Consider the following 24,133-nt stretch of genomic DNA (forward strand, 5'->3'; position numbering starts at 1 on the left):
TCCATGTTTGAACTCAAGTGGCTGTTTTTCGTTTCCTGACTTCATTTTTAACTCTGATTTTTTTGTCTCAGACTTTTATATTTACCTTCTTGGACAAAAATGAGAAAAAGGCGGAGAAAGCAAATCGAGGAAAACTCGAACCGTTATTAATTTAGTAATTCTCACATAACACTTCTAAACTAGTTGGGCAACCACTTCCTCCAAGAACTGCTGAAGACTCTTTCTTCAGATTTATACAAACACAGCAAAAATGTCCGGCCTAGAAGTCGACTCAACACTTTTAAGCCCTGAGGAATGTGCTGAGCCCCTACCACTGCTTCACGGGCGCATCATCCTCTTTGTCCAGCAGTCCCCGTGACCGCGTTGCGGCCTGTGCTCTGAAGGGACTAGGATGTGACTAGCCGCCTGACCGTGACATCCATCTTATTCTGGGTTCTGCACTATAACGGGATGCCCACAGAAAGAGTGGTGCAGAGACTTCTGTGATGTGTTACTGAGACTAAGGAGCTTTCCCCAGCCCAGAACCACAGTGCTTTAACAAGAGAAAGCAGTTACACTCTTCAAGTTCCTCCGACACAAGTAAATTCAGGGCCCTCTACTGTTGAGCACAAAGGGGATAAGCCCTTTGTTAATTACTTAGAGGCAGTCAAACCACAAACGGTCCTTGTATTCCAGTATCCTTCGTGTTTTGACTTTCTCTGTGTAAACTCTGTGAGAGTTCAAATAAAGCTCCTGTCAGCAACGTTATTTCCCTTACACAAAGCTGATGTGTCAGAACAGGCTGTCTAGAACCAGTCACTTTTCTAGTACAAATTACTCCCCTAAGGCTCTCTTCATAATTCACTATTTCCATTCAAACTGTTGGATCATATAAAGAATAATCATCTTCTAGTATGCCAGGCAAAAAAAACCTGCCTATATTCATATAATTTTCTGAGTTACTTGGTGACAAACAGAACATAAAAATCAATTGACCCTTTTTAAAAACGTCTTTGCCTGTATTAAATTTGTTAACACTTCATAATTATGTTTTAGGTCACACATACTCTTCTACAATCATATTATAGAAACAGTTCCATTTTAACACACATTTCTTGCCATCACAATTTAGCCCGGCTGCCCTTATTGATTTTCAAACTGGAAGTGCTTCCTGCACAATAGCATAATGATGAGTCTCAATGTACTTGCTGGCTATTCCACCCATGTAAATGCATTACATCAAAGAAGCTTTCCACGCTGAGTAAGAAGCTCCTTTTGTACTGCATCTGAAATATGTCAAGCTAAGTTAGCCACAATACAGTAGGTTTGTGGAGAGCCTGCTGCACAAATAAAGAACAAAAAGAACACATCACAACCGGAGCAGTTCTACGAAGCAAATATAGTAAGTCATGAACACTTCTAAACAAGTTCGTTCCATCAATGCATTTAGTCATCCTGGTGCATATGGATGACTTCAGCCGTGCTTTTTGACTTTTAATACCTGCTGTCTCTGACAAGTCCTATACAAACAGGATGGATCCTGTCTCAGCTCAAGCTTAGTCAGTAATATATAAGGTCCTCTTGCACTGACTTTTGTGACGATGCAGATACCAGAAAGAAAAGAAACTGACAGATGGCACTAAGGAGCGATTCTTTTTGAAGATAGGACAGTAACGAATAAATGATTTTGTTAAAGCAGAAATTAAGTGTATCACTTCAAGCAGACAAACAGCAGCCACAGAATCTCATAGTTTATGAGATCATGTTTCAAAGATCAAGTAACTTTTGCATCCAGAACCCTTGTATTCCTATTCCAAGAGTCCACCTATTTACTCAACATGAAACTCATGTTGAAACACTATGAAACACTATATACTCAACAGGAAACATGAAACATCTTTCCTATGTTGTAGCCCAAATATTTAAAATATTTGAGACGGGTTACAACACTGCAGTTCTAAGTCATGATATTAAATGCATGTCTCGGGAATTACTTGGTCCAATCAAAAATATATGCCTCTGAAAAAAATATTTTGAGATTGCACCATGAAAAGATTTGGGGGGGGGTAAAGGGTGGGGAGGGTGCAACATGTAATATCTTTAATATCTTGCTTCAAAATCACTCAGGTTATGCATTTAACCCAATGTGTATTTTTCAATGTACTTTTAGTGTTTAATGAGGTATATTTGATAACCATGTACTTCAACGCTACATGCATGCCTATGCCATAATCTTAGTATCTTATTTTACCTATACCTGCAAATGGCATTTAGAGCTTGTTTTTCTTCACCAAGGAGGAAATTTTTATTTGACAGCCCTGTAGACTATAGCAACACCAGTTTCAGAGTTATTTTCTGAAAGAACAAATGTTGACTTTTAATAGAAATTAATCAAATAAAAAAAGGTCTTACCTTTGTGCATCCTTCTTGATTCTGACTCTTTGGTCATGGTTGCCAAGCAGTGAGGAAGCACACTGCCACAGCTGTTGCTCTGTCCTAATGGTAAATGTCCCTGTAGGAAATTTGTAAATATTTGCTTAAAACTATACTTTTAAGACTTTTTGTATTTTTTTTTTTTTATTAGCAACTAATGATAAAATAACTTGATTTGTCATCAATATCATTGTGACATCAATCAACCACAGGTATTTTGGTTGTGCAGAGTCTCTATTAAATGAAAATGTTTGCAAAGTACTATCTCCACCTTGCTGCTGTTTGTTGATATACCATGTCACAAATAAGGAATATCGTCACTTTATATATAACCTTATCCTTACCATCTAGAGGCCTTACGTAGAAAGGAAAACAGTCTGTTGAGCCTCTAGAATCAAGTTAAACTAACCTGTAAACAAAATTATTGAGATATACTAATCATAAATGTATAATTACTGTTACAGCACCACATTTTCAGAGGGCAATATAAAGGCTGGAAGCATGGAAGGTTTCACATATTTTCCTACACGCTAATAAGCATGGATTTCTTTCAAAGCCAACATCAGGTGTGAATTTGAGTGAAGGATTACATAACACTACAATAGAGTAGCAGGTAACCTTACCCTTAAACATAGTTTTATATAAACTTAAACATAGTTTTATATAAAAATTGGAAGGCTATTAATAGCATGCCACTACGCACTTTAGATGTAACGCTTCGTCCAAGAGTAGCGCTGTTGAAGTGTGGTGATACAGTCGGAGCTGTTTTCTTGCGAGGCAAAGTATCACTCATGTACATGCATTCCCTGTGCTGCTTCTTTCGCTCTTCCAGATTTCTGAAATGCTTCAAACGGAATTTGTTAAACGGTTTTGACAAAAAGAATTGACCTACTTGCTCAGCTATGCTCTATACAGAATACAGTGAAGGCAATAATCTCAGTACTTCATGGGACAGAATGAAATCTTTCAGTACCTCCTGCTTCACAGTATTACATAGGATTTCTATAAATACCATAATAAAAAGCATGTTAAGAAAATGCATCAAATTCATGAATACTTTGTGTATGTGTCCCTGTACCTAAATTATTTTTCTTAAAACTCAAGTCTAGTATACAAGTGGAATTCAATTAAGAGAGGAAAAACATGCATTTACAAGTTAATCTAATGAACTGGTGACAAAACAATACAGCTTTTGAGAGGCATTGTTCAAACGTATAGGAAAAAATAATTTAAGATTTCAAATGAAGCCACTTGAACTTTATTGTTGCAAGTCTTCTGACAGTTACAATGGCTTCTAAATATTAACATTTGCCTGTGGATTATTCATATAAGGAGAATTTTTGCGTATTATCGTTCTATAATGCATTGTGTTTATTTTTAAATGAGCAGTATTCTTAACTATTACACTCAGCAATAAGATCTACCATGTCACTCTAAAAACTCTGCATGTAAATCAACTTCATGGCCACCATAACAACAAATAAATCCCAAGTTATCAGCTTTGAGTCTGTTACCTGTTGTTGCCTGCGGTGTTTCTTAGCTGGCAGAGGAGGAGGTGTATCAGATAAAGGAATAGGATCTACATGAGTAGCCATGACCGCAGGCCAATGGACTGATGGAAGTTGAGCAATAGAGCGAGGAGAAAGAGAGTGAGGAAATACAAATCCAGAACAGAGAGGTGATCTTAGCTTTATAGAAAAAAGAGAAATTACACACAGAGTTTTCTTTTTGGAATTGCTCAAAAGATACGGCACATACAAGCTGCAGTTTTAGCACTGTGTTTGTTGGAGCATTTAGCAGGAAAGGAAATTTGTTGTATTGGAGCTCTTAAGGCATGTCTAACTACAAGAAGCAGCACAGAAATGCCAAATTTTAAACTAGTTGCTGCCTCCTTGCCACACAAAGGTAGGTGTGTTTACATTCATAAGATTATTCCATTCTTTTAAAAGTGGATTTATTACAAATTTGCTATGGTCATTACAAATTCAAAAACATCACAAAGAATGAGAAAAAGGAAGAGTAAACTAGAGACAGACTGGACAGACTCTGTGGAATATCTAACATAAGTAGAAGCTACCCATCTCCCCCAGATATTCAAGATATATTACTTCTATCACCTCACAGGAAGAAAAAGTTATAAAACATACAAAATGAACACCTAAGCACCTCTGAATGAGTAATTAAATGTGTCCACAGACCGTTTCTCCACAGGTGCATTACATTACAGCATTTGACAGGCAAAGATTGTCACTTATTGCTGCTTGGGTCATAATGATTCAGGTTTTTTGGCCTCTGAAGTCCCATCTACACAATTTCAACTGGACCGTTTCTTCAGCTTTATTATTAAACCATTATCTGACTTGGTAACTGGCAGATGAGAGTTTGCCTTTGGGACAATTTGTTACACATTGAATGACAAAATAAATAAATGAGTAAATAAAAATCAGCCATGAAAGAACAATGCAAACAAAGGGAAATGTCTCCCAAACAAACCTCTTTATTTTGTGGCTGGCTCGTCAGCACAGCCGTGGAAGGCTCAGTGGAAACTGCGTCAGCATCTGTGGGGGGCTGAGTGGAAGGGGATATATTCGTGGAATTGCCATACAGCTCACTAATTTCACTTACACTGATATAGCCCTAAAAGGAGGAATTCAGAAGTTAACAGAAGCAAAAGCCAAAAGACGTGCAAGAGTATTAATGTATCTAGTACGATGAAAGTTAGTTTTGAGCGATACAGCCAGATATTTGTTACCATTGAAATACTTCATCATAAATAAAGCAAAATTATCATCAGGCTTTTCAAATGTTGAATATTTGGATTCTGGAAACTGTTCTTCGTTTAATTCCGAATACATTTATGTGATCAAAAGGCAAATGTACATTAAATGACCAGGAGGTTTCAATAAAATGTAAATACCCCTCAGAAATTGTTATGCAGCCCTTTCTTGGGAAAGCAAATGTACCAGCATGTTGACATGTCAGTATGTATGACAATTCACATATTTCTTCTTTTCAAAAATGCATAAGTTCAGCAATGATTATGGAAGGCAGGTTGAAAAAAAATACAAGTCTTTTTATCTATCAGTAAAATTTTAAATTTATTTAATCATTCTGGAAAATTAACTATCATACAGTGAATACTGCACTCTAGAAATAGGAGATAAATCTCAATTCAGGCACCATTTTATGAACTACTAAATGAGAAGGAAGCTGGGTAAACTACTCATGTTCCCCCCTAAAAACATGTGGCCATATTACAGTAAAACTGAATCCAGTATGAATAAATGTAAACCCTGCTTAGCCATACTGTAGCACCAGTATATTGGTCACCAGAACTTGGCAAATCTGTGAATGCAATATTGCGTTATTTTTTATAGATGATAAAAGCACTTTCACCACTATATGAAAAAATAGTCAACTCAAACTCACAATTCCAATGAGGATTCCCACTGTGGTTAAAAAACAAAAAACAACAACAAAATAATAGCAAATGACTTCATAGTGTGTTAGCTCAGGCCTTATTATTAAATTACAGAAACTGTTTAAAGTCAGACTAGAAATCCAATTCATTTTGTCAACACTGAACTTTTAAATAGCATTGATTTTTTTCCTTTCTTATTTAAGTATTGGGATAAGCGTCCTGCTGTTCCTTCTTTCATTTACCTTACAGTAAGTCCTAATTGATTTCACTGAAGTGAACAGAATGACACTGCTTGATAATCCACTTCAATAAAAAAGAGTGTCAGGTTCACTTAATGTAGTTGCATTTTGAAAAATCTGTAATTAAACAAACCATTACGTGGATATGAAGATAAAATCAGAGATAGTGCCCACTTTCAAGTGAGAAAACAATCAGATCCATCATAGAAGAACAAAAATGAGGCTTGGACTTGCCAAATGTCCTGGTGGGAGATGAGATGTCCAGATCAGAGTGCAACCTAGGACACTGCAAGTGCAAGCATCTGCAACACGGCTCGCGGTGAGGAAGGATGCTCAACCCCACTGGCATGTTTTGCAGACCATCCTGGTTCACCAGGAGCTTTGAGGCCAAATAAGCAAGATCACATTTCCCAGGTGCTAGGAGGATGCATGGTTGCTTTAGACTTCAAGAGCCCAACTTCCCACTGTGACACCTACATCATTAGATGGGGCAGACCGTGTTCTGGGCTTCAATACAAACAGATTGAGTCCAGTCAGACCTCTTAAGCAGAAGCTAATGAAGCATCCATGGACACCTACCTGTCTGCCTATTTGAAACACTAGTTTTTCTGCTTCTCCTATTGTGACAACAATGAATCTCCAAATTGCAGATAAACAAGTCAAACCAAGAGGATAAACATGAGAACTTAATGCCAATATTTTATGTGCTGACTGAATCTTTGTAATAGGCTATGGCTTACCTTACACTGACCTTGTTCACAGATCTCGAGTGAGAGGCTTAACGAAGTATCCTCCAAGCTATGAAGTCTTGACAGGGGCAGGTAAACTCTGAGCCTCAACAGGTATTACCCAAACTAACTCAAATTTTCAGCAAAAATATTTGGCACCTTTATTCTAACTATTCACAATAATTATGTAAATAGCTCAATAGGTTTCTTACAACCACAATAGCTTCAGGTCTTTAATTCAACGCTTTTTTAAAAGATCAAAACATACACTTATGCATTTCTGAAGAGCCTTAAAATAAAAAGGGGAAAAATAAAAAGGTGGAAAGGCCTCTTTGTAAAATCTACAGTTCTAAAAGATGACTAAAACATGTTAGTACTTGAACAGAGTTATTCCTGGACCTCATTCTTCTTCATTTCAATGAGGTTTAATTGTCTATTTGAGAAAATTAGATACTCCACACACCCACACATAAAAACGATTGTTTTTCCAGGGCAAGAGTTTAAAGCGATACCAGTCACATCTGGGAAAACGTCAGCGCAGCTATTTTTGTTCTGCCATGCATTTAGACTTTTATGAATAGCTTTACTAAGTCATTTCATCATCTCCAAAAAAAACTATATGAATAGGACTTGACTAAAAACTAAAGTGCTTTTGCATGAAGAGTTATTAAAAGATACTTACGGTAAAGTAAAAAGCAACAAAACTATTTACCTCTTTTAGACTATTGGGACTTACAGGAAATCCCTTTCCTCCAGAAAGCATGGAATATTTCTTTTCCAGATTACAGAGATTCTCTTTTTCCTGTTAATAACAAACAGAGTTTACATTAAATACCAACAGCAATGTAGTGAAAATAAATGCTAGCGATTTTCTCAAAATCATAAAGAAACATGCTGGGATTGAAGGCTAGAAGCTGCAAAGCTGAGCTCCAACTTCATTCATTACAGCAGAACCAAACAAAAAATGGAGGTACAGAACAAAAAGCTGGTGAAAGATTTTGTTGAATATTGAATAATCACAACCAAAGAAAAAGGTCCTCCTCCAGCACTCTGAAAATGCTGATTCGTCTTAATGAACTGAAGCTGATTTTCCTCATGGTTAACAAGAAAACAAACTAGACATGAAAGGTTCATGCCAGCTTCTTATTAACCAGATATCAACTGATATAAGCAGTTCATCTTCTAGTCCAGTACAAGCTATTACAAGTCAAAAATCAGAGCTCTTTGTGCCGAGTTTCAGAAATCCTTTGCCGTGTTCTCTGCAAGGATTACATCTCAGAATCTTAAGAGTACATGCCAGGTTTTGTTTACTGGGTCTTCCACTTAATTTTAGGACACAAGGTCCAAGTAGACTTTAGCACAAGGACCAAGGAGACTTTTAGCTTTCATGTCCTCAGTGGTCCTCAGGAAGTTCAGTAAGCACTCAGAAGCACAGGCTTCTTCTAGCTTCAGCACCCAAGTAGATGACTGTTTAAATCCTCTGAAATGGTAATGCCTCAAAACCTCTCTACCAAAAAATGCCACTAATGTTAAAAACTTACCCTTTGCAGCATCATTATTAGGTTATTTTTCTCTTTTACAAAATGATCTTGTTCTCTTTGTGCTTGTTGGACAATATGATTAGCTTGTTTTTTGAGAGCAGAAATCTTTTCCTAATAGGAAAAAAAAAAAAACAACAATAAATCACCTTTTACATGTTTTATTTTCAAAGCACAAGACAACGAGTAGCAAGGATCCTATTCACGAGACCTCACTCATTCATAAGAGTTAAACAGTAGGAAAATACGTTTTTACATGACACCTCACTGCTCTGAAGGAAATAATTAAACAAGATTTAGACAGTAAAAAGAATTTCTTCAACAGACAAAACACCAGTTGCATATATTCTTGGATAATATGGTGACTAACACCCATACACTGAAAATGGTAGTTCAGAGATGCAATTTCTGATCTCTGAAAAAAACTGTATTTAATTGTTTCAAATAGAACCATTACAACTGATTTTAAAAATTAAGATAATTTTCTTAATTTGACATTCTATTATTATTTTAACAAAATCATTTAACATCAATCATCAGCATATAATAACTGTAGTTTTGACCATGGCATGTGAATCTCCTTGCTCAATGAAGGAAAAATGCTTTGGTACTTTCTGTAGCAAATTTAATGGTTTAATTCTCTTATGCAAATATGCATACATTAATTTTATTCATTTGTTTGCTTTCACAGAAACACACAATTCGATATGTTTGCAATGTTATTAGGCCATCATCTTCACTCTGCTGCAAAAGCTTTTTCAAAAGGAAAACTTTTGCATAATTTCTTGCAGATAGGCAGGCAGGTTGTAGATCTATTTCACCTCCTTTATGCTCAGCAACAAAGAACAAACAGATTGAGTGTTACTGCTTTTACCTTTCTACTGACAATGCTACGCTGATATTCAGCTACTTCACGCAGGAGCTGTTGTGTCAGATTTTCTTTCTCTTCATCTAATCTGCTTTCATGTTCAAGCTGCTGAAATTCCAAATCTTCAAAGTGTTTGCTTTCTATGTCCAATAGATCAGCATCCTTAAGCAAAAAAAGAATAAAAGGATCTTGCATTTACTGAACCAGAGTAGAGATACTTGCAAACACACAAAAAATAATCAGTCTAAAATGGTACTTATGTACCTCATGCAACATGTTCAGAAGCTCAATGCTTTTAATTATGTAGTGTCATAAGAGAGCAAATAAGGCTAATGGTTACTTTGATGTTGCTTTCTCCATCACTCCTAGCATCCCCCCTGCTGATAAAGACATCCTCTGCATCGTAAGGGAGTTGCTTTTCAGTGTTCAGAGCAGGCTGGAGCCTCTGAAGCAGCAAGCACTTCCTGGCTAGACAGATCGGTACCGTGCTGTAGCCTGGCTACAACTCAACCTGAGCGCAAATCGATTTGGGGAGGCTGCCGCATGCCAAACTGGCATGGCACCTGCTCACCGACTAAAAAAGTATAGAAAGTATCATTGCAGTAACTCTAGAGAACCACACGCTGAACAAACTACTTATGGGAACACACACTCAAATGAAGGAGCGCTTAATTTCTTCAAGTCTATCCCAAGATGTAGTGCTGTTTATAGCAGCAGCCGTGCAGCCAAATAAGAGGAAGGATGCGTGGAGCTGTGTGTCCTCTGCACAACACCATCCTCTGCGCAGTGCTGCCCAGCCATGCCAGATGTGCAGCCAGGGGCTGCACAGGGACCGCCAGATTAGGACAGAGAATTGCTCCCTATGCAAATACACAATGAAGGACACGACTCATCCAAACAGAGACGTTAGTCAGTAGGTGTATTGCTTCACAAATGGCATCAAAACCATTTTGTGTGTTCCAGATTTCTTCAGGAGAAAAAGTTGAATGCTGCAGTTGGGACCCAAGAAATAAGAATGCATCTGCCTTCCACTTACAGATAGTGAGATAAAACTTACAGTACTTTTCAGCATAACAACTGAAAACTAATCTTTCTCCTGAAATATTTGTATATTCATAACATAAATCCCTACTTAAAACTTCCAGTTTTCTGAAGAAAAATGGATTTTTAGTAATCATTGTATTATTAAATATTAAAGGTTTCTAAAATAGGCTTATTATATAATTTGTTATGTTTTACATAGCTTGCTATGTAAGAAAACCCTATATCCTGTAAGCAATGTATTACTTTGGTGAAACAAAAGTTCAGTCCTTCTCTTATTTTGACCTAAGGCAAAGATTTGTGGCTGATGATATCCACACAGGTCTTCGTAAAGACACTCAAAACTAGCTTCCAACAAACTAGGGAAAGACATGGGATGTAAAAGCTGAAGAATCCAAGTTACTATACAAAATATCAACATCTTCCCATTGTTCTCCAAAGACATGCCTTTCACCTGCAGTAGATAGTAAGGAGATCCAACGCAAAGACATGGGCTAAAATGACAAGAAAGAGGTTACCTCCAGTACAAAACCAGTACAGCACCAAAGGATTTGTAGAATAATCATTCTTGTTGTAGGTAATCACTTCCTGAACCAAGTAGAAAGTACCTCCCCCTTTAACTAAAGCAATTGACATCAAAACACTAACTTAAAAACTCTTAAACAACAGGCATGATGTTTCCATATTCGACTCTCAAATCATTGATTTCTCCAACATCTCCATTAGTTCTGTAATGGCACTGGACAAAACTGCATGGGAGAGAACCTAGCCCTTCCATCGGGATGTGGTGGGAGCTCCAAAGTCCCATTCGTAAAAAACGTAAAAACATCTGTAAAAAATCACATTTTTATCTGAATAGTTAGGTATTTCCTAGCAATGGGCAGTATCTTTTCAGATTTCTGCCAGAGTCCAGGCATCTACCCTCACATTCTGTTTATGTGTATCTCTATAAACCCACACATGAGAACAAACGAACTTTGGTGTTAATAAGCTTCAAATACGCCATCAGAAAAATTAATGCTTTCCCTGAATACCTTCTTCAAAAGCTCTCAGATGTCATTGGACTTTAAATGAAGTGGTCTTCCTGCCCAACAGGAAACGTGTGCTCGCTACAGGCACTGGAGAGCAGCCATCGGTCAACAATCCACGCAAACAATGCCACCTGCCCACTTCTATCCCAACCCAGACTCCAAACCCACACTGCAGTCAGATGCTACAGCAAAATTCAGTGCTTGCACCCTGGGCACAAAGCACTAAGTGACTCAAGTCTCAGAGCTGAAGCAATAAGGGAATTCACCACCTTCACACCTACCACATCAGCAGTAAAGTAGCATGACATAACCTGCTTCAAGCAAAGGTATTTAATCCTACACGGGGCTTAGTTTCAGGGAAGAATAATATTTTTCTATTTTGAATAGCATGTTTATGATAAAGCCATAACTTTTCTCACACTTTATATCCATTTAAGAGGTACTGTGCACTATTTTAGTGGCAACTTCTACTACAACCACAGTAGCCACAGTGAACTCTCACTCCAACTGGCCTGGAATAATATGCAATAGAAGCAAACGTTACATTTAATGGCACACCCACATTTGTCCCATTTTCAAATCCAAAACTGTTATTAAGCCACTTGAAAGGAAAAAATATACATGTAAATATTTAACCAAATAGAATTCTAGAAGCCTCTTGGTAGTCAATAGTGAAAAAGGATTTACTACCACCCCACAGCAACAAGTTTGTAATTTCTCATGAATTAATACCTTCAAGTACATGACTGCACAGGAAAGGCTTCCTTTCCTTCTAATACTTTTGGGATATTATTGCTTTTTGTTTGTTTGTGGTTTGTTTTTTTGGTAACTTACAAAAACCCTTAAATGTCTCAAAAACACCAAACAACTCAGTTAGTTACTACAGAATAATTTAACATTGTTATTTCCAAAGTTGGACTTCTTCTCTTTTTGCTTCTTGAAAAACAAAACAGAATTCTGCAAATAAAACGTAATCTGATTATTATATATTAAGAAAAAAGTATTAAGACTACTTCCTGTAAAATGAAAGATTAAAAATATTAGTACTGATATAAAAAGTCTCAAGCCATGAAAAAAAATTTAAGTTTCTCTTTCACCTGTCATCTGGAGCTTGCAATACTGAAGCTTTGAAAATGATTTTACCCCCATTAAAGTTAGCTCTATATGCTGTATAGATGACATAACATTAATTGATACTAAAATCTTCCACAGAAAACAGATATACTTTAACTGACAATAAAGTAGCTTTTTGGTTACAAATAATACATAATAAAATTGAATTGCAATTAGACTTTATGCAAAGATTGAAAAAAAACACTAATGTCCAACCGCTGAAAACGTAGGAAAAATAAAGTAGTTAAAGTAAGTGATATAATGTTCAAAATGAAATATTCACAACACAGTTCAGGCTAACAGTTATGTTATGTACTGAAGAAAAGACGTCATCCATGACCTCACTGAGACAGCAATTTAGAGCATTGCAAAGGATGAATACGTCAACCAGGATTAAAAAATAATGGGAGTCAAGTGCTAAAACGGCTGATCCCACTAACCAAAGCTCAATATTATCTGCGTGAGCAAAGATTAGAAGAGTAATGCACTACTGTCCATCTAAACATCACAATTCCAACAGCCTCCATGCAATCCAGCAGGCTTAAGGTGCTAATTATGGTTAAGTAGCTTTAAAAACATTCAACACAAAATGATTTCTAATCCACCCATTTGGGCTCTACTTCTTTGCCACTATGCAAAATATTTATTACAAGCATTTCACCAGAAGGTAACCCTCATGACAATTGTGTCAAATATGTTCAAGCACTCTGTTGGATACTTCAAGCAGAATATGTTACACTTAACTCTAAAATCAACACAAAAAAAAGTTAATGCAATCTTGAAACTTGCTACTGACCCTCTTCAGCTGCTGCTGTAATTGTTCCCTCATGGACTCAGGGCAATTATCAAGCTGCGTCTTCTGCTCGGAGTAAAGCTCCTGAAGCCTCTCTAGTTTTTCCCTCTCAGCATCAAGTTTTAATTTTTCCTGAAGCATGAACCAGAAAATAAACAGAATTACCTTCAAACTCAAGCAGGTGTTAGTGACTATGACAGTGTGAGGCAAAAACTTAATGAAACAGTTGAAGCACATAGGTCATAGACAGAAACAACTTGTTAGTTGAAATGCAATGATGGGATTGCAAAATAAACAAAATAAAACATTAATCATTTTAGTAGGGTAATTAACTCTCTCCCTCATCACTGTGTTTTGTTCCCACTTCTGGATGTGCCTTTAATGCCCACTGCTCAAATGCTTATCTCACCTAATGAGAAAAAACGTGGAAATGGTATCCATGTTAGTCAGGTAACTGATGAAGGAGAGAGAAAACAGTGGTTTTTAGAAAGCAAAATGGATGGAAAATGACTGTAGTCTGGCAGTGAGGGGAAAGTGGATTTTCCCAAGAGAATGAATTACATGCTTATGCGCTTCTAGACAGATAAGTACCCTTAGCAAGTGGTGAAAACACAGAATGAGACAGAGCTTTATGAAGAAATAACTGGTCCAGGAAATCCTGTTGCAGCAGAAACATGAAATGATTTAACAAATAGATTCATTGGCTTCAGGATACAGGAACTGTAAACTGCTCTCTGGGGTCAACGGGGATGCTCTACAAGAGACTCCCCATTCTCTTGTAACTAGCTCAGCTTTCTTCTCATTCCACTAGAGCAGCAGCACTCAAAACACTGCTTATCACCATCAAAAGCCTTTACCTTTTAAAGCTTTAACAAAACACTACTTGTTTTGTGTGCAGCATTATTCTGAAGACTGGCTGCAGATCGCTTAAAGCTACCTTGTAACCTACTATTTGTTGATGGACCCAAATTTGGCAACCAATACATCCGAGCACAGACAATTTTTTCAGTACCTTCTACCTGCATCTACACTGGCCAGCACAGTAAATGCATTTCCGTCAACTGAGCAATTAATAACCTGAAAAAACAGCATGCCTAATATGCCGTAAAAACTGAAGGGATCAAGTAAGTCTCTGGAGCCCCAACTCTCTACTACCCCTTGGAGTCAAAATGTACAGCTCCTTTTACCTGCTTCTTGTTCTGTACTTTGGTATCTCTTTTCAGATGGTCTCTAACTCTCCTCAATAATCTAAATTTCAGTGCCAACCCAAATATTCCAGCTTTGTCTTCTGGATGCTCCAAGAACAGCTGAATTCTGCCATGGCACCCACTCATTAGTTCTCTTTCCAGTCCCGACCATTAAAGTCAAATGCATGGCTCAGCAGGTGCTATATAATCAGCTTAGCCACACCCTTACGGTGTCTGCCATAGAAAAAATTATTATTTTAGCCTGCAGAACTTGCTATTTCAAACTGTGGGATGGTCTTTTCCCAAAATCTTCTCTTTGCTGTTCCTCACAAGGTTCTCAAACTCTCATGCACGGTGGAGACACAATAACAAGCTTATATGAGCTTTCTGCTTTATAGTTATATCTCTAAATCTGAGTGGGGTCTGTAGATGGGATTTCCTTTTCCCAGTATTTAAAAAACAACAACAACAGGAAACATTCACATTCAGTCCCAATGTGAACTAAATTCCCAGCTCTGCTGGTTTCATTTACATGTGCAGCTTCTCAGCCCATATAATTAGATAAACAGAATGCTGAATGCAACAGTTGGCTGGGTTTTGTTCTTAAGCCTGTAAAAATGAGCAACTAAGCCAGCATATTCGATTACCTGCCCTTCCTGTGCTAGCTTCTTGCAGCAGCAGAAGCAGGGCTCAGAAATTCAGAGGATGAAACACATGCAAGCTGCACAGCGAGGGAGAAGCATTCAACTCTAGAGATGCCACCTCTAGACCTCTGTCCCCAAGGAACCCCATTTGCTGAATCATCCTTACTGCCAGCACAGAAGGGAATTATGAATAAATCAGTAGTTCCCCTCCTCACACACTTTCCTGTTCATTTAATGTTCAGCCTACAGTCTGCCACATTGCTAGGCAGACGTAAAGGGGAGGACAGAAACAAACCAAAAGCCGCAAGGACCACTGTGACCTTAGCTACGGTATCGTTCCTCTGAAGCTATTAATAACTCCCTAAATGCCTATGTGCTGCAACAAGCACACTCACTCATTAACAAGCAAGCCAACCCTCGAGTGTGAAGAGACATCATCAGCCAGAATAAAACTCGCTGAGAACCATGCCAGAGATACTATTACTTCCCTCAAGAAACTAGGAATGTATTCCTTTGAGACTGAAAGCGATACTCATCTGTCCTATTTATAGCGTAGGAAGTACATCGCAACAAACTGGCTCCCTCAAAACGTGCAGTCTTACAGGAAATATCACTTTCAGCAGCGAGAGGCATTATACGTTTTGCAGCTGTGGAGTTCAGTGCACCAACATCTCTCATTTTGCCTTGGTAAAGTTCATTTAATTCACAAAAGTAATTTGATAAATAAATGAATAATCAGACTAATTTTTTTAAAGAATCTCTTCTATGAAGGTATCCAGGTGAGCTCTTTCAGAAGGGAAGCAGCATTTAAGGACTGTAAGGTAGGTGCAGGACCCAGCTGCAGGCCCAGGGCTGGCACTGCATGCTGTTTGCTCAACAACAGGCAGGGGCACAGTGTGAAGAGAGCCCACATGCTCCAGCTGCACATCCTCACCGTAACCACCTAGGCTCATGCTTTTAAAGGTGTTTCTGCAGACAGCTGCCTCCCAGTGTCCACTCTAGAGCCACGCTATCTGTAGTCTGAATTCTTGAGGCCCTGCTTCCACAGAAGGGAAGTAGAGCTCAGTAAAGCACACCACCTGGTCTTAGCCTGTGCTATGTGTTGCCTCTAGATGCAGGTTACATGAACTTGGGGTCAGCCAGGACAGACAGCAGGACTGTACAGTGTTTTTGTGATGCTGCGGCACAGCTTGGATCAGTTTTGGGGGGGGTATCTGGATACCGTGAAGGACAGCAGCAGAAAGAAGCAAGGTATAATGCTGTCATCCCCCAAAAGTAGAGACAGGACGACAACAGAGCTCCCCCGATATGAACACAGAACCTAAGTGATTAACATGGGCCACAACAGGATTTCAACCTCTAGATCTGGTATAACTCATTTTAGAGGGGAAAAAAAAGAGAGTGCAAATAACATATATCCAGTGCACATAAAACATCTCGTAGATAATGAAGACAAAGTGGAGATGGGATGAAAGCATTAATGATGATCATAGCCCCTACAAGAATGGAAGCAAAAGAAGGAAAAGAGACAAATTGCTTCAGTGGTATCGCCTGTGGTTAAGGATGCCCTATGTCTGATCAACACCACTACTTAAAATCCCAGCAGGTCCCCATGCTCCTTCTGCAGAGAAGTCTCACTTTTCAATCAGTCACACATCCCGTTCTGCTACTGCAGGCAGGCAGGCTAAAATTGTAGAGCAGCATGTGTCTGCGTGCCCATGTGCCTCCTGAACCAACCTTCCTTCCTGAGCTGGTAGGCTCTGCAGAAATGAGTCGGAGCAAACGCGGATGGAGCTGAGAAAACTTCTCAAAAATCCAGACAGAAGTGTGAAAACAAAGCAAGAAACCCAACATTTATACCAACTCACTTGAAATGGATTGTATGGCTGGGTGAATAAGGCTTGTTCAAAATAAAAAACCCTCTCATCAAAAACTAAAACCAAAAAAACATGGTGTGTATTATTTTCTGAGAGGAAAAGGAACTGCAAAGAAACGCGTTTCCACCCAGCAGGCTCTTCTACTTTAAATGTTCCAGCCTGAAATAGTCCAGGATCTCCCTCAGTCCAACTCACCTGCAACTCATCACGTTTTAAGGTAGCAAGGCCTCATGACCCACACCCAGATTCATGCATGCTGTCTCTCAGTCTGGAATAAGCTAGTCTCACAGGTTTCTTGGAAGTAAGGAGAAACATATGCAGCTCTTCGTTCTGAAAATCTTCTCCATATAATCCTCATGTTTTCACCTCTAGCCAAACTTTCTTCTTTTACACTCCCAAAGAACATTCCTCCCTACTTTCCCAAAACCTACAGCAAAGAGAAGGACCGCAAATGCTAGAAGTGGAGGAGGAAGGAATACAGAAATAATTCCTTTCCAATTGAAGCAGTATCATGCTACAAAGTTTGTAAATTCAATAAAACACTTTGGAGAAGAAGCAGCAGACAACCAAAAAATTTGACCTTATCAACTCACTGATAAAACTGGTCTAACTATTGCCATGAATCTGTAAGAAAACAGTCTACACCCTAACAGAAAGCAGGCTTGGAAACCTTATCTGCTCTTCAGTGGTTACTCACTAAAAGGGGCAAACAGTGTGTTTGGGGAAAGTGTTAAATTTGAGGTCTACCAACTCTTTATGTACTGTAAATTGAAATCGTTTCCAATGCTATGGCTGATAAAAATCAGACCACATACATCTCTGATTAAAAAAAGAAAATCTGTTGAAATGAAACAGATCCTCCTGTACACAACCTGCACATGCTCCTCTATTTTTAGACTATTCTTTCCTGCATTCTTTGGTCTCTTTCAGAAAAGATGTATAAAACTTGTCATGACTTGGCTATTTGTCAATAAATCCCCATGGGCATCATGAAAGAAGCCTTTTAAAGAATAAAAAGAATGTATGCCAGGCATATAAAAAGAAGCATAATATGACGGAAGAAGGTATTTCGCAATAGTTCTTTTTACTGTACAAGGAGTAACTAATTTATTACATACATCGTAACAGTGATGGAGTCTGTATGAGAGATCTCAACGGTTTTGTTCCACAGCAAGTATAAACCTAGCGTTTAAAAGAATTTTACATCAGAGTAAGGTATGACTGTGCTTGAAGTAAACAGTCACAACAGCAGCACATATGAACTTGATCCTAAGACAATTCAAGGCTTTTTCTGAATTTCTAAGCTCATCCTCTGACTGTTGCAATGTACTGTCTTATTGAAGAGATGAGGACGTAAAATAAAACCTCTGATTTTAGAGCACTGCTCCTTTATAACCATAGATGAGGAGGAAATAATCATCCAAACCAGAAGAAAAAAATAAATTGAATTGAGAAAATTAAAATCCTGTATATACACATAAGTAATAACAAGAGAATTTCCTCATGACTGTTTTTAAAAGGAGCTTGACAAATCAGATTTCTCTCCTAGACTCTTTGTAATCATCATCTTCCTCATTAGTGTCTTCTCTACAGGATATTTTCATGTGAATAGCCAGAGGATGCCTGAATATTCTTCAGAATACTTAATCTTATAGATCTCAATTTAAGGACGTTAATAAACACAATGTTATAGGCATAACATGATCAATAATCAATAATGTTATAGGCAAGGTAACTCATCCATTTAAGAAGCTTGCTTACATCCAGCTGAACTGGAATCTGAACAGGAAGGATTTAAGATGCTATGTCATGGTTCATAAATTTGTCAGATTGATCAGGATTAAAAAAAAACAGCAAGAATTTCAAATCCAGAAGAGAAAGGATTCATGACAGATCACCAGAATCTTTAACTTTCATTGCTGGTATATCCCCTCATATGAATTACCAGACAGCTGCTTTTTCCCCTGGTTTCATTCATGCATGTCTTCACAGTACTAGTTCAGCAAAGAGGCTGAGCTTCTAACACTTCTGGCATCTCTGGGACATTCTGCTAATGACTGAAAAATATTTCCACAAAAGCATGCAGACAGAATTTAATGTATTCCAAACAAAGATGAGTTATCCAATGCTGACTGCTCCTGATTTTTGCCCTTGAAAAGGGAAAGGAAAACCCAGTGTGATAGAAGCGTTCCAGAGTACGCATCTCCACCATGACATAAGGCAAAGGTCCTCTGGAAGAAGAGGAATAACCTCCCTCTCCTAAAACACAGTCTAAACCTAGATAATTGTTTGCAACTCTCTGCCAAAACTGCCGTTTAACTATGATTACCTCCCACAGCACTTCTACTGTATTCATTAATCATTTTCAGCTATCTCTCTTTATTCATTAATCCATTCCTTCTGACTGCTATGTTGTTACTTTCCAGCTTTGAGACATCGGGCACAACAAATCTTTAAGTAACCTTCCCCACACAAGCTAGACTGCACATTTTAAAACTATTCAGACTAAAGAGGAGTTGTATGGGGAAAAAAAAAAAAGGTAGTTTGCAAACCTAAGTAACGTCAAGTTGGGTAAATACAATTTTCTCCGACTTCCTTATAGACAAATGTCAATTCTGAACAAAGTCTCATGAGCAAAGAATCAACATGAGGAAGTTGTGACTGGGAACAGCACCTCAGCCCCACAGCTGTTTATTCAGGAACCACAGCACTGTTATGGAACACCTACAGTACAGCGGCATGACATCACAAGATGCTGGGTCGGGATGGAAGGCCGACAGGCTCGTCTGTTTATTTGCTTTTGAAGATTGTTCAGCAATCTCTCTCCAAAGCAGGCAGAACTCAAAGAAATTTTGTCAATATCTGTAGCAGATCTCCTTCCTGGACAGCTTCTAGGTACATTCGTGAAATTGCGTTACTACTGACTTATCAGGATTGTTCCTGTGTAACTGGAGCCTGCAATTAATAGTGTAAATGCTTCTATTCAGACACATCATTGGCGATCTTCTGTGGATAAAACCAATTGCGTAGTACATAGTAGTTTAAAAAGAAAAACAAAAAGAAGAAAAAAAAAAGAAAGAATGAGGCAAAGCCACATCTCCCTCCATACACTAACACAATTTCCAGCACAGCTGAGAGCACAGACAGCAGAGAGCACAGGCCATGCCTAACAGCGATCCCGTTCCCCAGCACTGGAAGCAGCTATCCCAGCCAGGACAAGCGAGTCACATCAGCACTTGCATCTGGCACAAACACACCATAGCCAGAATTACACTAAATCCTGTAGTGGTAATGAAAGGTTCTGTTGTCTTCTTTGCAAAATGGCAACTGCTCATAGCTCTTCTTTTCCAAAACCTAAGTAAATAGATGCTAATTGCTTTGTTCCTTACACGTATGGTGGCATACTCACAAAAGCAAGGGCAATGCTCTGAACTCACCACAGGGAGTGCACTACATCATCTTCCTCACCGACTCATCCATTCTTCATCACCATTAGTCCTGCCATGCGTTCAGGCAGGGCCCGAACACAGGCCTTGAGTAAGATGAAAATGCAACGTAGCATATAATATACAAACACATTTGCAAAGATGTTGGGACACAAAGACATTGTACTGCAGCAAAGAGCTTACTGGCACAGCCAGGGACTAAAATCCGAAGTCTCTTTGTCTTCTGACTTCAAGTACATTTTCCAACTGATGCTCTTGCCTTGAAAGCACTGCCCCTGTTATCACACTTCTTTTTGAACTACAACTTTAAGTGCAAAGGTTGGCAAAATTTTGTGTTCTCATCTAAATGAATTGTGCACAAAGCATAAAAATAGGCACAGACTTGGGTAGAAAGTTAACACAAAAGATTCCACCCGCAGTCTACTTCAAGTACCTAACACGGCCCAGCATCTACTTTGTACTTTATGATCTCTCTTTTTAAGAATTTCACAAGTTTTTCAAACAGGTGCTTCAGTAAGGATGAAATACAAGCAGGCAGAGGTTTCCTGTCAAACAGGTGCTGAGATCCGTGGCAAATTCCAGGAGATACTCAAGTCACTCCAGAGACAAGTGCCATCATGCACAGCGCTAATGCCACAGCACCGCTTCATGAATGAAATCAACTACTTATTTCACCTCAAGAACGAACCATACAGCATATTCAGATACCATTCCCTTACCCTAACAAAAAAGTCCATCCAAGCGGATGGACACAGCAACTTCTTTCCAGGATACACCATCCACACTGAGACCACCAGTATTATGCGGGGTGAAATATTCAGGCAACTAGAAGAAACTGTGACCACCGGACACACTGGAGCACTTGATCTTCCAAAAAACAATGCAGAAGTAATACCAGAAGAATGGCAACTACCAGCCTGAAACTGAGCCTTAACTCTGTTAAGGAGCTCGTAAGTTTCAAATTATTTCAGCAAAAAGTTCTGCCTAGCACTTCTGCCTGAGCACTACTTTCCTGGAGGAGTTTAGTTCTTCACTACTAAAAAGCCAAGATTTTTCCTATCTTGGATCAGATCTGCAGGGGCTGCAACCTTAAACATACAGACACACAAATCAAGCTTTAAAAAAACATTGTTGTCTAAAGTCAGCCAGAACTTGTGTTTATTGATATGATGAGTGCCATCTGCTTTGCTGGCTGACACTAGTTTCTCCAGAACATTTCAGCTGTCACTTTAAGGTATTTTACTTAAGTTTTTTTTAGTTGTTTTTAAGTTTTCATTTTTATGTAACACTTTCAGATGTCTTCCAGAACAAAGCCTGTGCTCTCATAGAACTAGTTTATTCCTACAAAGATACTTAGAGCATTAACTGAGCCATGGCTCTAAGTCTAATGCAAACACTCCCATCTGGTTTTTTTAAAGAACACAGGAGAAAAGGCTACTAAAACATATTAACTGATCTGACCAGTGGTATGCATCATACGTGGTAAATTCACTCAAAATATATATATTTTTTTCTTTTAAATAACCCAAGTGCTTTTTCTAGGTTGCTTCCCATGCTTTAGTTTAACTGAAAATTTAAACTAGACAGCAATTTAATCGTCAGATTGTGACACAGTAGTGCAAAGATGTTATCTGCTCCATCACATGATTGCATGGAAATGTAAACAATCATTCAGAATAATTTCCATGACTTTTGTTGAACTTTGAGTCTATTAGAGAACAACTACAAAAGATCTCCTGAATTTCTGGATATGTTATTTGTTACCAACCAGACCGAACAAAACTCACTCTGCAAAAGGATGCTGCTGTATCTGCTTGCAACACCCTACCTGCTGCTACCAACTTTAGATTCCTCTTCACACTAAAAAGCAAGTATGAAACATACAGACAGTTTAAAGCGTGACCACAGGCATCACTGAAAGCTGAAGAACTGCAGACTACATGCAAACAAGGAGAAGAGCAAGCAGGAAAGTCTGTGAAAGTTTAAGCTTAAATTGGATGTGTACTGTCAATTTGCAGAGCAAAGAGGTGGGAGCACCCTTCTCCTCCTCACGCAGAGGTTTCATGAGTGCAGCTGCAAAACAGCGTTCAGGTTCATGACAGGGTAGACATAAATTGAAGACAACAAACTCAGGATAGAACAATGCAAGCTGTAAGGCTTGAATTAAACAGGAAGACTGAGAGAGCTAAAAACGTGCAGCTTGTCTAAACAAGAGCAAGTAATGCAGAGTCTTTCAGATATTTCTGGAAAGCTTAAAAAAAGGGGGAGAGACTAGCTCGAGTACTTCCATAAGTGACAGGCTTAAATTATGAGGTAGAGGATGAAATTTAAAAATGAAACATTACTGGCTTATAGTCCTGCAAAAAAAAATAAATCCTGACCTTGAGATATTACTGGCTGTGGCACATCCCCTGTGGAGAAACGAACTGCTGGCCTGGATCGCCAGCAGAGAGCGTGCTGGAGGAGACGAGCCCTCTCTGGTTTGAGAGGAACAGGTTCATCTCACAGGCCTCTTCCCTTTCTGTGCTTAACTCGTACTGTGGTGCTATTTTGCAAATATAGCTGCATATTTGAGAGCAATTAAGTATAGAAGAACTACATAATTCCTTTCACTTAATCCCAGAGAGAATATTCTACAGTACTAAAACTGTTAGTCGACAAACCATATAAACCAATACAGTTTCTTTTAAACACTGTATTTTACAGATGTCTTATGCATCAATCTGTATAATATTAGCTAAAGCCATCTTCTGAAATGGTGGCCTTTTTTCTTACCGCTCCTTTGATGGATTAATTAAATAATAAAATAAAATCAAAATATATAACCTATAATGGAAAGCTGAAGAACAGGTCAGTTAATACTGTTCTTTCAAATAACAGATAACCCAAGTCCAAGCCCGATATGGATTCTTTATCAATCAAAAATACATTCAGAGTAGGTCAGGTCTTTTCACTTAAGCGTACTTTACTTTGCTTGTCAAGTATATCTTGGGAAACAAGACTATTTCTTTCTTCCATAATTATCAAAAACATTTACTTAGAGACACTACTTTATAAAACAACCTCCATCAATATGTTAATAACATAAATGCGTTCTGAAGATTAAGAGGAACAGAGCACACAGCCAGCTAAGATAAATTGATTACCTTTGTCTTTTCACCAATAACATTTCTCTCCAGCTCAGCTATCTTTCTGTTTAGATGATCCAATATTTCCTTCTCTTTCAGCAGCTCTGTTGTTTCAGATTTCTGTTCCCCATCCAAAAGGGCACATTCCATATCCAACTAGGAATACAAAACATTTTTCAGAAGCTGTCCAAACTAAGGAGAAATCTTGATATACGTTATTTTCTGGGGGAAGGGAAGTGAGTTATTGATCATTTACAACAGAGAAATATTTTTAAAAGGAAAAAAAAAAAATTATTCCCACAACATTAAAAAGAGATCACAAAACTGAGAAAAAGTAAAACTGCAACATAAAATATTGCAAAATAAGGTCCAAACCAACTTTAGCTTGAAGATTCTGTTTTGCAGGGTTTTTTTTGTTTTCTAACTCTTCTCCTCTGTGCTTCCTCCTGTTATGATACTATACCAAGTATCTGTGCCCAGGCTCTATAGGAAACCCTTTTCGAACAGCTGTTTCTTTCCTGTTGCTGATAATTGGAATAAGCACAATCCAAATGCCTGACCAGCTTAGTCTGTAACTGTGAGATTCCAGAAGTCAAGAGACTGCCACATAACCTTGCCACCATAAAGACAAGGAGGCTTAATAGGAAGTTATCTCACTTCCTTTCTC

General features: G+C 38.3%; 1 protein-coding gene across 7 annotated transcripts in view; it reads right to left on the reverse strand.

Annotated features, from left to right (window-relative positions):
• Window positions 1-24,133, reverse strand: part of PHLDB2 (pleckstrin homology like domain family B member 2) — an 81,218-nt gene that overhangs the window by 17,414 nt on the left and 39,671 nt on the right. For 3 of the 7 annotated variants that reach the window (XM_083843308.1, XM_083843307.1, XM_083843309.1), the window contains exons 6-13: window positions 23,485-23,622; window positions 13,188-13,316; window positions 9,213-9,368; window positions 8,342-8,452; window positions 7,513-7,602; window positions 4,906-5,049; window positions 3,116-3,256; window positions 2,392-2,491 (exon numbers count right to left, since the gene is read on the reverse strand). In XM_083843308.1, the coding sequence (XP_083699434.1) occupies window positions 2,392-2,491; window positions 3,116-3,256; window positions 4,906-5,049; window positions 7,513-7,602; window positions 8,342-8,452; window positions 9,213-9,368; window positions 13,188-13,316; window positions 23,485-23,622 (1,009 nt within the window). The remainder of the gene's footprint in view (window positions 1-2,391; window positions 2,492-3,115; window positions 3,257-4,905; window positions 5,050-7,512; window positions 7,603-8,341; window positions 8,453-9,212; window positions 9,369-13,187; window positions 13,317-23,484; window positions 23,623-24,133) is intronic. The other 4 variants (XM_083843311.1, XM_083843310.1, XM_083843312.1 and 1 more) reach the window with 3 other exon arrangements.

This window comes from Anser anser, assembly GCF_964211835.1.
Source record: "Anser anser genome assembly, chromosome: 1".
NCBI lineage: Eukaryota > Metazoa > Chordata > Aves > Anseriformes > Anatidae > Anser > Anser anser.